Consider the following 18,618-nt stretch of genomic DNA (forward strand, 5'->3'; position numbering starts at 1 on the left):
CATGTCAGGCCGCAGAGTAGGGGGGGTCTCAGCATAGCAAGCCAGAGTGCTGTAATGTCCCAGGACACTGTCAGATACCGGGTTATCCAAACGGATAGTTAATCGTTTCCCGTACACCGTGTCCTGGCTTTTGACTCCATTCCAAGAAACAATGGCTAATTCTGGTTGGACATATTCCCAGGCGTGTCATCACATGACCTTCTACATCCAACTACCCCGCCCCCTCCCACCCCACTTGGTTTCCCAAGATGTCCATCCGTGAGGCACAGCACCTTCCCACGTCCAATCGGAGAGTGACCAGGCTCATCATTATCCAATTGGATGATTCTTTGTCTGTTAAACCGTCCGCTTAATCCATGTCGAGTATTTTTCTCCTGGGTTGCTCACAGCAGTGTCCTGAGGGAAAAGAAAGCTTTGCATTTATATAGCATTTTTCACAAACAGCAGGTATCTCAAAGCACCTCACAACTAACTTTTGAAGTCACAGCTTGAAACATGGCGGCCAAATTGGGCACAGCAAGCTCCCACAAACAGCGATGATCAGATCATCTGCTGTGATGCTGATGGAGGGATGAATGTTGGCCAGGACCACCAAGGGCTCCCTCCCCTCGGCACTCCCCTGCCTTCTTCAGACTAGCGCCATTGGATCTTTTACATCTACCCCAACACACAGGGGAGTAGCCATTGGTGTCTTGGCCAACATTCATCCCTTAATCAAAGTCACAAATAAAATGGTCTAATCATTGGTGTTTGTGGGAGCTTGCTGTGTGGGTGGGGGGGGCTGGTTTTATGTCTGATCCAAAGCACAGCATCTGCAACAGTGCAGCACTCCCTCAATACTGCACTGGAGCGTCAGCCTTGATCTTTGTGCTGAAGTTCCGGAGTGGTACATGAACCTGGAAACTCAGAGGTGAGAGTGTTACCAACTGAGCACCAGCACTGGGATAAGTCCAATGCCTGCAGATCCCTGGGCGATCCCGCTGGATTGGGAACTCTATCCGTCCCTGGGAAAAACAACCATGGGGGTGGTTTTGTGCCCATGTTCGCCGTGGGCGCTAACGATGAGGTGGACACATAATCTGGCGAGAATCGGAAAACGAGTTTCTCCCCGGCGAGATGTTGTTTTCCGATTCACCCCGTCTCTCGCCGGGAACGTAACGAGATTCCCACCCTCATTTTGACACGGTTAGCTGGCTCCCCCACCATTTGCTGCCCCCACAATTAGAATTGGCAAGGTGTCCAACAGGTATTTAAAAACATGAAGCAGTTGAAGGGAACTCACCGGGGATGCACAGGTTAGTATAGCTCCCAGCGAGGGGTAGGGGAACATGCCCGGCCCCCCTTGCACCCTGGCACTGCCCCCTGGAATGGCCGTGCCAGGGACAGTGTCAAGGGGGCCCCTCTGGGGAGCTCCACTCGGGGGTAGGGGGGGGTTCTCCTTATGTGTTGGGGGGGTGTTTCCCTGGTGCTTGTATGGGGGCAGGGGTGTTCCCTTTTTCAATGTAGGGGTTGCCTCAGTGCATGTGGGGGGAGGGAGGCATTTCCCTGGTGTGTGTGGGGGGTGCTCCTTAGTGCATGAGGGGGGGGGCAGTGTATGAACCCACCCCTCCCAGTGCTTTTGGGCAGGGTTCCCCAGTGCTTCTGTGTGTGCGGGGAAGCTCCCTAATGCATGGGGAAGGGCACTTGAACCCCCCCCCCACAGTGCTTTTCCGGGGATGTGGGGAGGGGGGTAGTTCCCTAGTGCGCTTGTGTCATCATAGAATCCCTACAGTGCAGAAGGAGGCCGTTCGGCCCATCGAGTCTGCACCGACCACAATCCCATCCAGCCCCATCCCCTTAGCCCCATGTATTTACCCTGCTGGTCCCCCTGACACTAGGCTTAATTTAGCACGGCCAATCAACCTAACCCACCCATCTTTGGACTGTGGGAGGAAACTGGAGCACCCAGAGGAAACCCACACAGACATGGGGAGAATGTGCAAACTCCGCACAGACAATGACCCGAGCTGGGAATTGAACCTGGGTCCCTGGCGCTGTGAGGCAGCAGTGCTAACCACTGTGCCACCGTGCCGCCCCTGTGTGTAGCAGCTCCCTAGTACATGGGGGGCTTCCCCAATGCTTGTGTAGGGGAGGGAGGGGCATTCCCTGTACCCATGGTTGGGGGGAGGGTTTTATTTGGGGGCTGGGTCGCGCTTTCTGACCTCCGTGGGACAAGTGTTGCTGGCTCGAACAGGTACCACCCCACCAGCGTCAAGGCACCACAGACCACTGCAGTATTTTGTTACTCCCAGTGCTGCGTTACCTGGCGAGGAAAGTCGCTGTGCAGGCGGAGAGCTAGCGCTTAAAGCAAATAATCGGAAAACTTTACCCTACACTCTCAGCAGTGTCCCGTGTTTAAAAAACAGACAACAACAGAGGAAGCAAACTCGCAAGGGTAAGACTCAACTGACAAGGTTTGAAAGCAAGCCGATGAAAATCTGTGTACAATATAAATAATATAAACAAGCTCGGGGCCGCAAGACATTTGAGGTTTTAAAGAATGCTTCCGAATATCGTTCAAATTCCTTGATCACATTACTGCCTCACAACACAAAGTTCAGCCGATTATTTTCCACTTAACCGCACAGAGCATTGTATTGGAATGATCGAAAGGGTTGCCCAGCAACAGATATGGTCATATAACACATTATAGTTCTGCATATAAAGCTGTCAGGATCCAGCTCTCTGGCTGTAATTGGGATTACACACGCATTCTATAAGCAGAATGAGTGTTACACAATGTTAAAGACAGCCTCACGTACAAGAGTGAGGTGCAATCGGTCACATCCCTTCCTTAAACCACGGCTTAAAAGTATTTTATCAAGCTCAGATGTGAGTTCACAGTATTGTTACGGAGTGAGGCCATTCTGCCCATCATGCCCATGATGTGGAAATGCCGGCGTTGGACTGGGGTAAACACAGTAAGGAGTCTAACAACACCAGGTTAAAGTCCAACAGGGTTATTTGGTAGCAAACGCCGCTAGCTTTCGGAGCGCTGCTCCTTCGTCAGGTGAGTGGGAGTTCAGTTCAGAGTTCTGTTCTGTTCCTGTTTGTGAACAGAACTCCCACTCACCTGACGAAGGAGCAGCGCTCCGAAAGCTAGTGGCATTTGCTACCAAATAAACCTGTTGGACTTTAACCTGGTGTTAGACTCCTCATATCATGCCCATGCCAGCTCTCTGAAAGAGCAATGCACCTGGTGCCGTTTCCCTGTCTTTTCCCTGCAGCCCTTCACAGTTCTTTGACTCGTTAACCACCGAAGTATTCTCTGAATCAACTGGAAAGTTAAACAAAACTTTTTCTAATTGGCAGGCAGTGACTAATGGGGTTCCTCAGGGATCTGTGTTAGGACCCCAACTGCCCACATTATATATTAATGATTTGGAAGAGGGAACTGAATGTATTATCTCCAAATTTGCAGATGATACAAAATTGGGTGGGAGGGTGAGCTTGAGTTTATTTCTTTATTAGTCACAAGTAGGCTTACATTAACGCTGCAATGAAGTTACTGTGAGAACCCCCCTAGTTGCCACACTCCGGTGCTCGTTCAGGTCAATGCACCTAACCGGCACGTCTTTCAGACTGTGGGAGGAAACCCGAGCACCCGGAGGAAACCCACACAGACACGGGGAGAATGTGCAGACTTTGCACAGACAGTGACCCAAGCTGGGAATCTAACCCGGGTCCCTGGCGCTGTGAGGCAGCAGTGCTAACCACTGTGCTACCGTGCCTTGATTCTTACAGATGCTTCACAATGCCCTTCTGTAGAGATGAGTAATAAATATGCGACCCCAAGACCCGTGAAAGAATACATTTTAAAAATGGAGCCTTGGCTTTAATCCTGACTGGATTGATAGAGTTGGATGATTGAGGTCTGATCCTAGTGCGGGTATCCAATACTGCAGCTCGCATTAGCGTCAATCAACCTCATTACCTACTCAGCAAGTTTCAATTTTAAAAATGCCAGCCTCGGGTTGCCCTGCTAAGTTTATATAAAGGTGAGTGGCATAATGGAATGTCATTCCAAGCCAACACCAAAAGCCGCCTTCTTTGCAGTTCAACTTTTGTCACTATCTTCACACCATGACATTCAACTAATCAAGTGTTACGCAGCAGATGATAGAATTCTAGTTTTCATATTCTCAGGCAAGGGAAGCCAAGCACCCCCGGCTTGAGTGCCCCCGGCCAGTCCAAATGCTCTCAGTATTAGCGTTTTACAAATATAATTAACCCTGTAATTGACCAAAGACATTGCTCCGCCTCTCACTATGTACCAATGATAGTCCATTAACCAAATGAATTTAGCACTGTTGATCTGATCTGATTTGATTTATTATTGTCACATGTATTAATATACAGTGAAAAGTATTGGTTCTTGCGCGCTATACAGACAAAGCATACCATTCATAGAGAAGGAAAGGAGAGAGTGTGGTGTTGCAGTTATATCTAGGGTGTAGAGAAAGATCAACTTAATATGTGATAGGTCCATTCAAAAGTCTGACAGCAGCTGAGAAGAAGCTGTTCTTGAGTCGGTTGGTCCGTGACCCAAGACTTTGATCTTTTTCTCGACGGAAGAAGGTGGACGAGAGAATGTCCAGGGTGTGTGGGGTCCTTAATTATGCCGGCTGCTTTGCCGAGTCAATGGATGGGAGGCTGGTTTGCGTGATGGACTCTGAACATTGATCCCTGAAAGGGAGGTGTCTTCACTCCTGATGGGCAGAAATCTTATTTTTGAATTTAGAAGTCAGGGGCATTCATTTATTTGTTCACTTACTAGGGTAGAAAAGCAGCTGAATAAACCTCAGAAGGTGGTCCAAGTTAACTAACAGAATGAGTATTTGGAAATGGGTGGCACACTGGTTAGCACTGCTGCCTCACAGCTCCAGGGACCTGGGTTCAATTCACGACTTGGATCACTGTCTGTGTGGAATCTGTACGTTCTCTCCTCTGCGTGGATTTTCCCAGGGTGCTCCGGTTTTCTCCCACAGTCCAAAGATGTGCGGGTTAGGTGCATTGGCCATGCTAAATTGCCCCTTAGTGTCCCGGGATACGTAGATTAGAGGGATTAGCGGGATAAACATGTGGGGTTATATGGGGCCTGGGTGGGATTGTTGTCGGTGCAGGCTCGATGGGCCAAATGGCCTCCTTCTGCACTGTAGGGATCCTATGATGAATTCTATGTAACGTTAAACAAAATATTACACCTTGCAGCCACAGGTCTAACATCGGCTTCCTTTGATCTTCCAGGGTATTCTGTCACAAATAAGGATGACCTCAAGACGGTGAAGCTTCTGATCTTCAAAGCCACACTACAGTTCTTAGTGTTAATAAAACACTGTACAAGCTTCTGCAATATAGAGACCATCTTCATCCTGTACACTCTCTGAACTAAAGCAATCATATTACACCTATATTTTTCTAGAAATGATTATGTTTGGACGTAGTTCTACCAGCTGTTTGCAGTAGATGGGGGTTGGATTGAGGGGGAGGGGGGGGAAGAAACTGCAATGACTTCAGTCTGGGGAAGGAGAGAGCTATCTCCCCGCTGTCACTGTGCGGACTGAACGGAGGAGGGAACATGTGCAAAACTTCGCTGAGACCGGGTGCGGCAAAAAGCCGTACCCCTTCTTTCGGGAGAAGACGAACATTCACGAGATCCAGAAGCAGGGGCAATAGTTGAAGACCAATTCAATCATCCAGCGGTGGCTTCCTGCGGTGAAAGTTGGTACACAAATGCATATCTGATTTGCCAGACAGGAATTGATAAGGGCCTCAGTAAGTATTAACCGCCCAGTGTAATTTGGAGTGTTGCACAAGTGACCAGTGTGTATATAATTGTTCTTTGTACTTGGTGAAAAGTCTTCTTTTAGACAAATGTTTATAACGAGAGATTTTTAAAAAGAGAAACGCGCGGTGGGGTGCGGAGGCTCGGTCTACCAGAATATGCAAGCGTGCCAGTCTGCTGTATCTACAGCATGGAAGGAAGTGTCATTGGTCTCTGAGTGTTCAGGTTAATAGGAATGTTGAGGGTTACAGGATCTTCAGTCACCTTCTCTTCATAACACCCCTAACATTTATGTTTCTTGGCGTGTCAAAGGCCATTCTAACGTTTGTTTTTTTTTGTGGGTTGTATATACAGTGAGCAGGAAGGACCACAAGACTGATTGTGATTCAAAGTTATTTCTCTTCTTTGCTTCTGAGGTGAAGCAAAATGATTGACCTTTAACTCTCTCTCTCCCCTCAGACATTCCATATTGAATATTCAGACCGGCTGGTTTAACCGCACTGGTCTCTTACAGTCCTGTACATTCCGATAGTCCAACTTTTAAAAAACTCAACCACAACCCCCCACCCCCCACCTCTCCTCCAGGAGACCGGGACAGGCCCACCCCCCTGGGGAGAAGGGGACAGGCCCACCCCCGGGGAGAAGGGGACAGGCCCACCCCCGGGGAGAAGGGGACAGGCCCAACCCCCTCGGGGAGAAGGGGACAGGCCCATCCCCGGGGAGAAGGAGACAGGCCCACTCCTGGGGAGAAGGAGACAGGCCCACTCCTGGGGAGAAGGGGACAGGGGTAGCACATAAACTTGGCCACAGTTAACTGCAAATGAACTGCTCCTTGATGGAGAGCGATTTGCGAGAGCACAGCTCCCTGAGGATGAGGAGACAGCTATTATCAACTGGAGCATCAGAGCACAAGTGACAGGTCTACTCCAGTGCACACCACCAGGCAGGGGGTGAGATAGCAAGGTACTCTGGTAAACCCTCTGTCGAACTATCATCTCTGTTTGTTTTCCCTCCCCGGCAGTTGAACGTATTTGCTGCCCCAATCTTAAATGGCCATTCTTCGATCATCCACCACATTATCTCCTTCGGATGCGGTCCAGAACGTGAGCACCTCCATTTCCCTCGGTCAGCGTAAGATCAGGGGCCACGTTTGTGAGGCAGGACCACACTGCTAACCTTCCAACCTCCTCCCAGACCTGGCATTGTGAGCACGTTCGAGACCTTGTTCTCTGCGGGCTCACAGCGCTGTCACGGCCTGGAAGGTGTGGCCTTGCCTGACCAGCAGCTGTACACAAGACGCATGCAGGTCCTGTTGGCTGAGGTGCCGCTGACCGTTGGTTGGTCAATTCTAAATGATCGTGTGGATGCTGTTGTTGAAGATGTTATTATTCCACAAAGCTGGTCTCCCGAAAGCCCGTCTTCCTGGTCTTGTTCTCTCTCAGGCACGTAGCACTTGTGCTGAGAATGCTCAGGGGAAAACCGCGCTCTGTGCCAATCAGCCAATGCGTTCCTTAAAGAGCTAAAGCCGTCCTTATCAAAATTAATACAATGTCCACTTTCAGTCTGGATAAAACCCTTGCTGCAAGCAGATAACACATCATAGCTACACAATACTGGCAAATCCAACTTCCTGTTTTCATTTAGAACCTGCCTCTTCACAACCATGTCTGTCCCTGGAATAGATAATATTTGCAATGTATGCCGGAATTTTACTAGCTTGTCCGCCCGAGGCCGGCGGAGAATGCCATTCTACGAGCCCCGCCCGCCCCGATTCTGGGGTGGGCGTGCCAGTAAAATTCCAGCCGTAATCTCTCCACATTGTATACTGACAGGGATGTGAAGGCATTTTTGTTTCTCACACAAAGATCATGACCAAAGGAATGAACAGTGTATGTTCACAATTTATTACTTTTACTGTTGGCGGGACACAAACCATATCTGGCCAGTGAATTTTGAAAATATTAAGGCCGGAATTCTCCAACCTCGCTCGTGGCTGGGATCCTCCAGTCCCGCTGCAGTGAATGGAGATTTGGCTGAGTGCCAAATTCTAGTGGCGGTGGGGTGTGAACAACCGGACAATTCCGGCCTCAGTGCTTCTGTTGTTTAAAGCCTCCTAGTGTAAGGCTAGCACAGGTCATCGCTGTTGTGCAGGCTGTGACACTCAATGAGCCTTCAACTGTCGTTTAGTATCCCTGAAATGTTAATCGGTATCATTAGTTCATCGATCACCCCATTCCTTCAGGTCAAAGTACCAGAGATCTGCTCAATTTCAGTAAAGAATGTGCAATATTTGCTTCACAAAATGCATCTCAGGACTGCTGCAACCATTAGCTTGATCTTTACAGAGGTGGATCCCAGACCCGTGGCCTGTTAGCTTATTTCAGCAGAGAAAGGAGTTAGAATTCGCCTCGTGGCTTCTTCCTGAGCGACTTAAGGAGGTGGAGAGTGGGAGGAATGGAACTGACAAAAACAAACAGCCAGCTCAGTTTTTGACTACTTAGTTCCTGCTGATGGAACGTGTAGAGACCCAGTGAGGACAGTGCCGACTGCAATGTTCCCCGTCAACGACTGGCTTTGCCGCGTTTTCCCAAACCCGCCTAGATTCCGTAATTTTAATTTGCATAAAATATTATCAAGTGCCAAAAACCACACGAATTGGACGGAAAGCCTTTTTGTCAATCTAGTGGGGGTATTGGTTAAAAGCTGGGGCATCTGCTTCTGAATTTACACCGGGAATGAACCGGGCTGCCCCACAGGAAGACAAAAAAGCTGAAATTAAACCTACACTTCATTGCGTTTATTTTCTTAACTTTGCCACAATATTCACAGGGGTTTGCATCAAACCGAACAGAAAAAGTCAGTAGGATAGCACCTGGTCATCTCGTTTCATTACAGCATCAAATCCCCTCCATGCATTGCAAACTTAGTTTCTTATTAAGAAGAGAATATGTACAGTTTACCTCAGAAGTTGGCCTTGTTTTAAAGGGCACGTCTGTAGATTTGATCTTTAATGCTACTGAATGGACTTTTTGCATTTTTACTGGCATGCTCAAAGAAAGAACCAATGCTTCGTGAACATTTTAGCATTAAGTTGTAGCTGAGGGACTCTCTCTAAGGATGGTGTCTGCGTGTTTGTGTCTATGTAGGATGTTGCACTCGATGGTAAGGCATTGCTTCAGAGAGTTTTTGGCATGCGTCAGGTGTGTAAGAGGATAAAAGTGGCTAGCAGTCCAGTAGAAAGTAGAGATGGATTAACATTGAACTATTAGAGTCTGAGATGTCCGGCTTTCCACCGACCCAGTTGCTTACAGATCATTCCTTCAATTCAATCCACGTTTTTTGAAATCCAATCCCCCAATAGTGGTGGAGGCGGGATGCCTCACGTCCTTTAAAAAGTACCTGGATGAGCACTTGGCACGTCATAACATTCAGGGCTATGGGCCAAGTGCTGGTAAATGGGATTAGGTGGGAGGTCAGGTGTTTCTCATATGTTGGTGCAGACTTTATGGGCCGAAGGGCCTCTTCTGCGCCGTAGGATTCTATGATTCAGCCACTTCTCTGTATCTTCACCTTGTTGATGTCAAGGATCCAACACATTGGCTTCTGCTCCCAGCTCTTTCCTACTGACAAAAGTCTTCCTACTTACATCCCCCAGTCTTCCTACCAACGAAATGCTAACCAAAGTTTGAGTATCATTCATTGACCGCTCCCTGATTCCATCCACCTACTCTCCATCTCGCCGGTGGCCTGAATTTTGCCCGGGGCGGGGGGGGGAGCTCTGCTCAGGAGGGAACCCCGAGTGGAAGACCTAAGACCCTCATCCCCCTTCGAGCGCGGCTTCCCTCCCAAGGAATGGATTTACCCGATAGTAAATGCCGCACTGCTGCTGGTGCAATATTCAGCTGGAATGACTCTTTGGAACCCGGGACTAAAGATGTTTAGAAATGTGGTGCATGACTTAGCCATGATTCGCTCAAGTGTGTTATTCACTCTGCACGCAACCCCAGCGGCTGGCCAAGCCATGAAACCCGCTCACCTCTGCAGAACAAAAACTTGCACAACTGTTCTTCCCTGCGAACAGCATCTAAAATGTGTCATATGAAATATATCATGATATATTGAAAAGATATTTTAAAACGAGATTATGATAATGTCGAATAGCATTACAGCCTTAATTCACATTGGCCCTGGAATTGTACCGCTTCATGCGTTCTCTGAAATGCCTCTTTCTGCTGGTTTAGCGCGGACATTAATCTGTTCGCTTTGAACGGATTAACCCCCCCCCCCCACCCCCACACACAAAAATGGCAGAGAAGGGAATGCCTCACAGTGTAATTTCAGAGCCATCATGGACTGGTACAGCAGTGACATTCAGATGAAGCAATGTTGGTGCCTGTTAATTGCGTAGATGCACATAGCCAGGGATTGGCTTGATGTAAAAGATTTTTTTTTTCAAAGCAGCAATTTTTAAAAGAAAACATGACCATAAATGTAACAAAATGATGTGTAACAAAAGTAGTTTCAATAACATTATTTATTTGGAAAAGTGCATTTGATGTATTTTAAATGGCTTGCAATATCATACTGTGCTGGTCTATTCCACATGTGACTGCAAGAGACTTCAGGACAAGCAGCTTATACTTAGTGTCCAGCGCATGTTTGCTCCTTCTGTGGAGTTTTCTGCATGTATTTCTCCCGACTTTAAACTGTTCACTGCACAATTAAAGAATCTATATATTAATCATAAAGTATTTGGTGATGATATGTTTATCTTTTTAGTTCAACAACCTTTTTTTATTCACTCGTGGGTCATGGGCGTCGCTGGCCAGCCAGCATTTATTGCCCATCCCTAGTTGCCCTTGGAGGGCAGTTTGAGAGTCAACCACATTGCTGTGGCTCTGGAGTCACATGTAGGCCAGACCAGGTAAAGGTGGCAGATTTCCGGATAAAGCTGCCGGATAAAGTGGTAAATGCTTTTAACATTTAAGAAAAACTTGGACGGGTTCATGGATGAGAGGGGTGTGGGGGGATATGGTCCAAGTGCAGGTCAGTGGGACTAGGCAAAAAATGGTTCGGCACAGACAAGAAGGGCCAAAAGGCCTGTTTCTGAGCTGTAATTTTCTATGGTTCTATTTCCTTCCCTAAAGGACATTAGTGAACCAGATGGGTTTTTCCAACAATCGACAATGGTTTCACGGTCATCAGTCGATTCTTAATTCCAGACATTTTTATTGAATTCAAATTCCACCATCTGCTGTGGTCACCAGAACATTAGCTGGGTTTTTTAATTAATAGTTTAGCAATAATGCCACTAGGCCACTGCCTCCCCCGAGAATAAGGGTAATCCACTTGGTGCTTCACAGGGTGATAGGGTGTAGGTTCAAATCCACAATTCTCCACATTGCTGTCTCATGGGGGCAATTTTACGAGAAACATTCTAAGTGTCCAGCTAGCGTGAAAATGAGAGAGTTTCAGATCCGTTTTTTGGACAAGTCTTTACTCCCAATCTTATGCACTTCGTGCATGGAAAAATGGGCTAGACTGTTTTCAGCCACAAGAGGCAGTGGGCAGGACTTAACTCACCAGCAAGCTTGTTCTAGCAGCAGAGGGAGCTATCGCGCATGTGCAGACTTCTGAGGCCACAAAGGTAAGTGAGCCCAGACAATTGTGTCCCGGGCTCGCTAAGGCCATGCAAATTAGAACTTTAATGCATTCGAATAAATTATTCAGCCTCTCGCCAGAAATGGGCACGAGGCTGGCCACGCCAGATATCCGGTGCCAGTAAGATCGCGAGAGCCCAGAAATCAGGCACAATCCTGATTTACCGGCTTGCTCTGCCCATGGATTGACGGGGCGAGCCTGCCACATTGCGCCCTACTTGTTAACTTATTCAGAGGGTGACTGCCACAAGGAGGGAGGGTGAAATGCAACTTGATGGCCAGTTACCTGAGGTCACCATCACGCACAATTTTATTCATTTGTGAGATGTGAGTGCCACAGGAAAAACCATAATGTATTGCCCGTCCCTATCCCTCACCGTAGCAGTGAGCCACTTCACTGAAAGCAGAGAAGACTGCGTCACGTACCCCAGCAGTTTGTTACATCTGAGTGACTTGTTAGGCTATTTCGGAGAGCAGTTAGGAATCAATGGCATTGTTGTGCGTCTGTAGACCAGACCCAGTTACGACGGCAGATTTCCTTCCCTGAAGACATCATTGAACCAAATGGGTTTTTACAATAATCCAGCAGCTTCACGATCAAAATGACGAGACTAGCTTTATTCCTGTTTCATTAAATAACTGAACGCTGTGGTGAGATTTGAACACGTGGCTGGGTCATTGACACTGGAATTATTAGCCCAGTTAATATTCCCACTGTACTACAAGCCCCCTTCTGCTTACAGTGTTAGGCAAAGCCGAACAAAATTCAGCTGTCAGTTCTTTCTGGCCGGGGAGAACAGAACATGGGGAGCCGGGGGGGAGGGCGCAGAGATAAAAGAGGCCAAAGTAGAAGAAGTCCGTACAAAAATGAAACATTCCAGAGGGCATTACGCTGCTAATCATCTGATTCAGAAGCTCCCGTCCAGATCAGAAAGCACCGTGGAAAAGAGCGAAGCATTCAGCAAGAACCTGCAGTCACTCAACATCCTGCGAATTAAAACTGAGACAAGTTGGCATTCCTTCCAAGACCAAGGGCGCGTGATGGTCCTGCAGCAACAATTATTCACGTGTTTAAAAGCCTCCAGAATTTGGGAAAATAAAGAGAAAGATCATTAATGTAGCAATGAAGAGAATGGTGGAAGCACAAATCTGCTCCAGCTGTGTATCTGAGAAAGACAGGTCAGCATTGAGATACATAAAAATAGGTTCTGTTAATATTTAGATAAATTTTGACAGGTTAATATTTATAGAAATATCTGATAGGTTAATATTTATATAGATATTAGATTAGTATTCAGATATATATTAGACGGGCTAATATTTAGATATATATTAGAGAGTTAATATTCAGATATATCTTAGCTAGGTTAATATTTACAGAAATATTTGATATGTTAATATTCATTCAGATATTAGATTAGTATTCAGATATATATTTTACAGGCTAATATTTAGATAGATCAAAGATTAGGTAGATATTAGATAGATATTAGATGGGGCGGCATGGTGGGACAGTGGTTAGCACTGCTGCTTCACAGCACCAGGGACCCGGGTTCAATTCCCGGCGTGGGTTACTGTCTGTGTGGAGTTTGCACATTCTCCCCGTGTCTGTGTGGGTTTCCTCCGGGTGCTCCAGTTTCCTCCCACAGTCTGAAAGACGTGCTGGTTAGGGTGCATTGACCCCAAACAGGCGCCGGACTGTGGCGACTAGGGGAATTTCACAGTAACTTCATTGCAGTGTTAATATAAGCCTTACTTGTGACTAATAAATAAACTTTAGATTGGTTAATATTTATATAGATATTAGATTAGTATTCAGATATACATTTTACAGGCTAATATTTATAGAAATATTTGATAGGTGAATATTTATATAGATATTAGACATTAGTATTCAGATATATATTTGATGGGCTAATAATTAGATATTAGATTGGTTAATATTTATGTGGATATTAGATAGATTAGTATTCAGATATATATTAGACAGGCTAATATTTATATAAATATTTGATAGGTTAATATTTATAGAGATAATAGACAGATTGATATTCAGATATATATTAGATGGGCTAATATTTAGATAGATATTAGATTGGTTAATATTTAGATAGATATTAGATTGGTTAATATTTAGATATTGAGCTAATATTTCAGTGCAACTGTTCAGTTCTATTGTAGGACTCCACTCTAAAGATCAATCTCTCCTTCACTCACTAACTGACCTGCTATGCACTTCCAAAGGTCTGTGCTTCTGGTGTCCCTGTTTTATTGATGTAGCAGTGCCATAGTGGAGAGGGGGGGAATGGGGTAATTTGGAGAACTTTGACCTCAGGGTGACCACATTTAGACTTAAAGTGTCAAATGTGGAGATCCACTTGGAGTGGTACAGGGCAATGGGGAAGGGGGTGGGAGAGGTGCCCACCTGTGTGTTTCCTGTGATACCTTAAAAGTACGGGTACAACATGGAAGCTCCAGAAGAATAATAACAAGAGGATGTACCACTCAGCAAAGTGCAAACTAACACTGCTACTGATTATTAGATCATGCTGAAATCCCTCCTACAATGTATACAACAGGAGGAAAGACTGTTGATTGGCTGGCAAGTCGACTCTGATTGGCTGAGGTGTTGCCATGGAGAAAGCAATGGGGAAGCACAGGCTCCCCGAGGTCCCGGGCACTTCAAAAATGGCGCACGACTTGAACATGTTCCTTTCGTTTACAGAGAAGTTATCCAATAATTTGATTTAAGCAACGTCAATAATGCAATTAGTTAAGAATTGAGTACGGCAAAAAAATGATTAATCCGATCACTTAAATTACGAACAGTGAATTAAGAGTAGAATACACATTCCCACCATTTATATAGGTCACAATGTAGAGGGGATATCCTGTAGTGATATCATCGTCAATATCTCATCAGATAGTTCAGAAACTGTTATAACACATTCTACTCTCATTCTCACAGTTTATGAAGATAACAAGCCATTGATTATTAACCTGTGATCATTCTCAACTGGCCATTATTCCTCATGATGTGGAGATTAAGAGCCCCGAAAGCTTGTGTGGCTTTTGCTACCAAATAAACCTGTTGGACTTGAACCTGGTGTTGTTAAACTTCTTACATTATTCTTCACGCAGACAGTGGTGCATATAGGGAATGAGCTGCCAGAGAAAGTGGTCGGGGTGGGTTCAATAGCAACATTTAAAAAGTATTTGGCTAAGTACTTGGACGGGAAAGGATTAGAGGGAAATGGGCCAAATGTGGGCAATTGGGACTAGCTGGGGGGGGCACCATGGTCGGCATGGACTAGTTGGGCCGAAGGGTCTGATTCCGTACTGCATTGATCTATGACTCCAGGGGCGGGATTTTACGGCCTCGCGTCCCCGCCCGAGGTCAACGAAGATTTCTGTTGTCGGACCCTCGCCCGCTCCGATTCCGTGATGGGTGAGGCGGTAGCGTTCTGGGCTATGACTCTATTATTCTCGACATTACCCATCATTTTTAATTCACTAACCAGTTATTTCAGTTGACTCTTTAAAAAAAAACACAAATGAACTAGCTCTAACCACAAGAGCGAAGAATAGAAAACAGGAGACAATAAACCCAGCAATCTAACCAAACACTGACACACTTAAACCACCATTAAGAGGCAATGTCGGTTAACATGCAAATAGCAACTCATCAATAATTTTAAACAGAAGGAAAGGACCAGATGGACAACTCTAAATCAAATGTTATTTTTCATGCTCCACTCCACTATAACAAGGGCCATTTAGCTCAATTAGCTGGAAGGCTAGCATGTGGTTCAAAATAATGCCAACAATGTGTTTTCAATTGGAATTTTCCTCCTCACCTGCCCCATGTTTGATTGTGGAGTGCTGGCCCTCAAGCTATATAAGCATCATCTCTCTCTCTCTTGCAGGGTAGCGATGGCCTAGTGGTATTATCGCTAGACTATTAATCCAGAAATTCAACTAATGTTCTGGGGACCTGGGTTCAAATCCCACCACAGCAGATGGTGGAATTTGAATTCAATAAAAAAATATCTGAAATTAAGAATCTACTAATGACTATGAAACCATTGTCGGAAAAACCCATCTGGTTCACTGATGTCCTTTAGGGAAGGAAATCTGCCATCCTTACTTGGTCTGGTCTACAGGTGACTTCAGCTGATTCTCAACTGCCTATCAAGGGCAACGAGGGATGGGCAATAAATGTTGGTCAGCCAGCGATGCCCATGTCCCACGAATTAATTTTTAAAAAACATTAAAAGAAATAGCCACCGACAGTCCTTCATGAACTATAGCTAATTACAGTATGACTATGTAGTAATTATAAAAAATATACTCGCACCTACAATTCAGCGCTGAACATACTCCAAGCTCAGTCATTACACAAAGTAGATAATAACCTTCCCCCCCACGTCCCCCCCACCCCGCCCCGACCAAAATATACCAAGAACAGCGATGCCTTGAGGCACTTCAAATGGTGATTGTATTTGCTTATAGTTAGGTAAGGCATGCTATGTTCTGGAGTTCGAAGTTCACAGCTCATATAAGCTTGGATGCGTAAACATCATTGTAGTGACGATTCCGGGCTTCCAGCTTTCCCATCGATTTGCCCAGTGACTGTATAGAAACAGCCAAGATGCAGGTTTAACCCCTAATTGGTGCTGATCCAGTTAACCTCAGTCGTGATTGATCTGGGGAAGTGGCACTGAGCCTCCGCACACCCAGGCCACCAGGAAGGAAAGACTAAGCCATGGGTTCTTGCTCACGATTGCAATCCGGCCAAATGGATGGCGCTCAGCTTTGAATCAAACTGTGCGCCAACTGTAGGGCCCGTGCATCTCTCTGTACTAAACAAACTCCTAATGACTTCCAGATATGGATCAGTATCAGGTGATATCTGACTGTTGGTTCAAATTAATTCTTTTGCATCAGCAGAATCTGTCTCCATCCAAATCAGGTGCAGAAAATCACTTCACAATTTAACTCACCAGTATTTTCACATCTCGATGGGCTCAAAACGCATAGGAAATTACAATAATTGAAATAATTTCACACAGCTACGTTAATGCAGGCTGGCGCAGTGGTTAGCACTGCTGCCTCACGGCACCAGGGGCCCGGGTTCAATTCCAGCCTTGGGTGTCTGTCGATGTGGAGTTTGCACATTGTCTGCGTGGGTTTAAACATAAGAACTAGGAGCAGGGGTAGGCCATTTGGAGCCTGCTCCACCATTCAATAAGATCATGGCTGATCTTTTCGTGGACTCAGCTCCACTTACCCGCCCACTCACCATAAGCCTTTATTCCTTTACAGTTCAAAAATTTATCTATTCTTGCCTTAAAATCATTCAATGAGATAGCCTCGTGCTAGCATGAGGGGACATAGCTTTAAATTGAGGGGTAATAGATATAGGACAGATGTCAGAGGTAGGTTCTTCACTCAGAGAGTAGTAAGGGCGTGGAATGCCCTGCCTGCAGCAGTAATGGACTCGCCAACATTAAGGGCATTTAAATGGTCATTGGATAAACATATGGATGATATTGGAATAGTGTAGGTTAGATGGGCTTTAGATTGGTTTCACTGGTCGGCGCAACATCGAGGACCAAACGGCCTGTACTGCGCTGTAATGTTCTATGTTTTATGTTCAACTGCTTCACTGGGCAGGGAATTCCACAGATTCACAACCCTTTGTGTGAAGAAGTTCCTCCTCAACTCAGGCCTAAATCTGCTTCCCCTTATTTTGAGGCTGTGCCCCCTAGTTCTAGTTTCACCCGCCAGTTGAAACAACTTCCCTGCTTCTATCTTATCTATTCCCTTCATAATCTTATATGTTTCTATAAGATTGGCAACAGAAACTGTCAGGGAAAGGAACTAATGAAAAGTGGAACTTTTTCAAGGAACAAATACTGGGTGTCCTTGATAGGTATGTCCCTGTCAGGCAGGGAGGAAATGGTCGAGTGAGGGAACCATGGTTCACGAAAGAGGTGGAATGTCTTGTGAAAAGGAAGAGGGAAGCTTATGTAGGGATGAGGAAACAAGGTTCAGATGGCTTGATTGAGGGTTACAAGTTAGCAAGGAATGAGCTGAAAAAGGGGCTTAGGAGAACTAGGAGGGGACATGAGAAGTCCTTGGCGGGTCGGATCAAGGAAAACCCCAAGGCTTTTTACTCTTATGTGAGGAATAAAAGAATGACCAGGATGAGGTTAGGGCCGGTCAAGGATAGTAGTGGCAACTTGTGTATGGAGTCAGTAGAGATAGGCGAGGTGATGAATGAATACTTTTCTTCAGTGTTCACCAAGGAGAGGGGCCATGTTTTTGAGGAAGAGAAGGTGTTACAGGCTAATAGGCTGGAGGAAATAGATGTTCGGAGGGAGGATGTCCTGGCAGTTTTGAATAAACTGAAGGTCGATAAGTCCCCTGGGCCTGATGAAATATATCCTAGGATTCTTTGGGAGGCAAGGGATGAGATTGCAGAGCCTTTGGCATTGATCTTTGGGTCCTCGCTGTCCACGGGGATGGTGCCAGAGGACTGGAGAATGGTGAATGTTGTTCCTCTGTTTAAGAAAGGGAATAGAAATGACCCTGGTAATTATAGACCGGTTAGTCTTACTTCGGTGGTTGGTAAATTGATGGAAAAGGTCCTTAGGGATGGGATTTACGACCATTTAGAAAAATGCAGATTAATCCAGGATAGTCAGCACGGATTCGTGAAGGGCAAGTTGTGCCTCACAAATTTGATAGAATTTTTTGAGGAGGTAACTAAGTGTGTTGATGAAGGTAGGGCAGTTGATGTCATATACATGGATTTTAGTAAGGCGTTTGATAAGGTCCCCCATGGTCGGCTTATGATGAAAGTGAGGAGGTGTGGGATAGAGGGAAAGTTGGCCGATTGGATAGGTAACTGGCTGTCTGATCGAAGACAGAGGGTGGTGGTGGATGGAAAATTTTTGGATTGGAGGCACGTTGCTAGCGGAGTGCCACAGGGATCAGTGCTTGGTCCTCTGCTCTTTGTGATTTTTATTAATGACTTAGAGGAGGGGGCTGAAGGGTGGATCAGTAAATTTGCTGATGACACCAAGATTGGTGGAGTAGTGGATGAGGTGGAGGGCTGTTGTAGGCTGC

General features: G+C 46.0%; 1 protein-coding gene across 7 annotated transcripts in view; it reads left to right on the forward strand.

The window, feature by feature from the left end:
- luzp1 (leucine zipper protein 1) overlaps positions 1-10,563 on the forward strand; it is a 176,723-nt gene extending 166,160 nt beyond the window's left edge. For 6 of the 7 annotated variants that reach the window (XM_078238171.1, XM_078238166.1, XM_078238167.1 and 3 more), the window contains one exon: positions 5,287-10,563. In XM_078238171.1, the coding sequence (XP_078094297.1) occupies positions 5,287-5,325 (39 nt within the window). In that variant the 3' untranslated portion in view covers positions 5,326-10,563. The remainder of the gene's footprint in view (positions 1-5,286) is intronic. The other variant, XR_013500460.1, reaches the window with a different exon arrangement.
- The last annotated feature ends 8,055 nt before the right edge of the window (positions 10,564-18,618 follow it).

The sequence above is a fragment of the Mustelus asterias genome, chromosome 21 (genome assembly GCF_964213995.1).
Source record: "Mustelus asterias chromosome 21, sMusAst1.hap1.1, whole genome shotgun sequence".
NCBI lineage: Eukaryota > Metazoa > Chordata > Chondrichthyes > Carcharhiniformes > Triakidae > Mustelus > Mustelus asterias.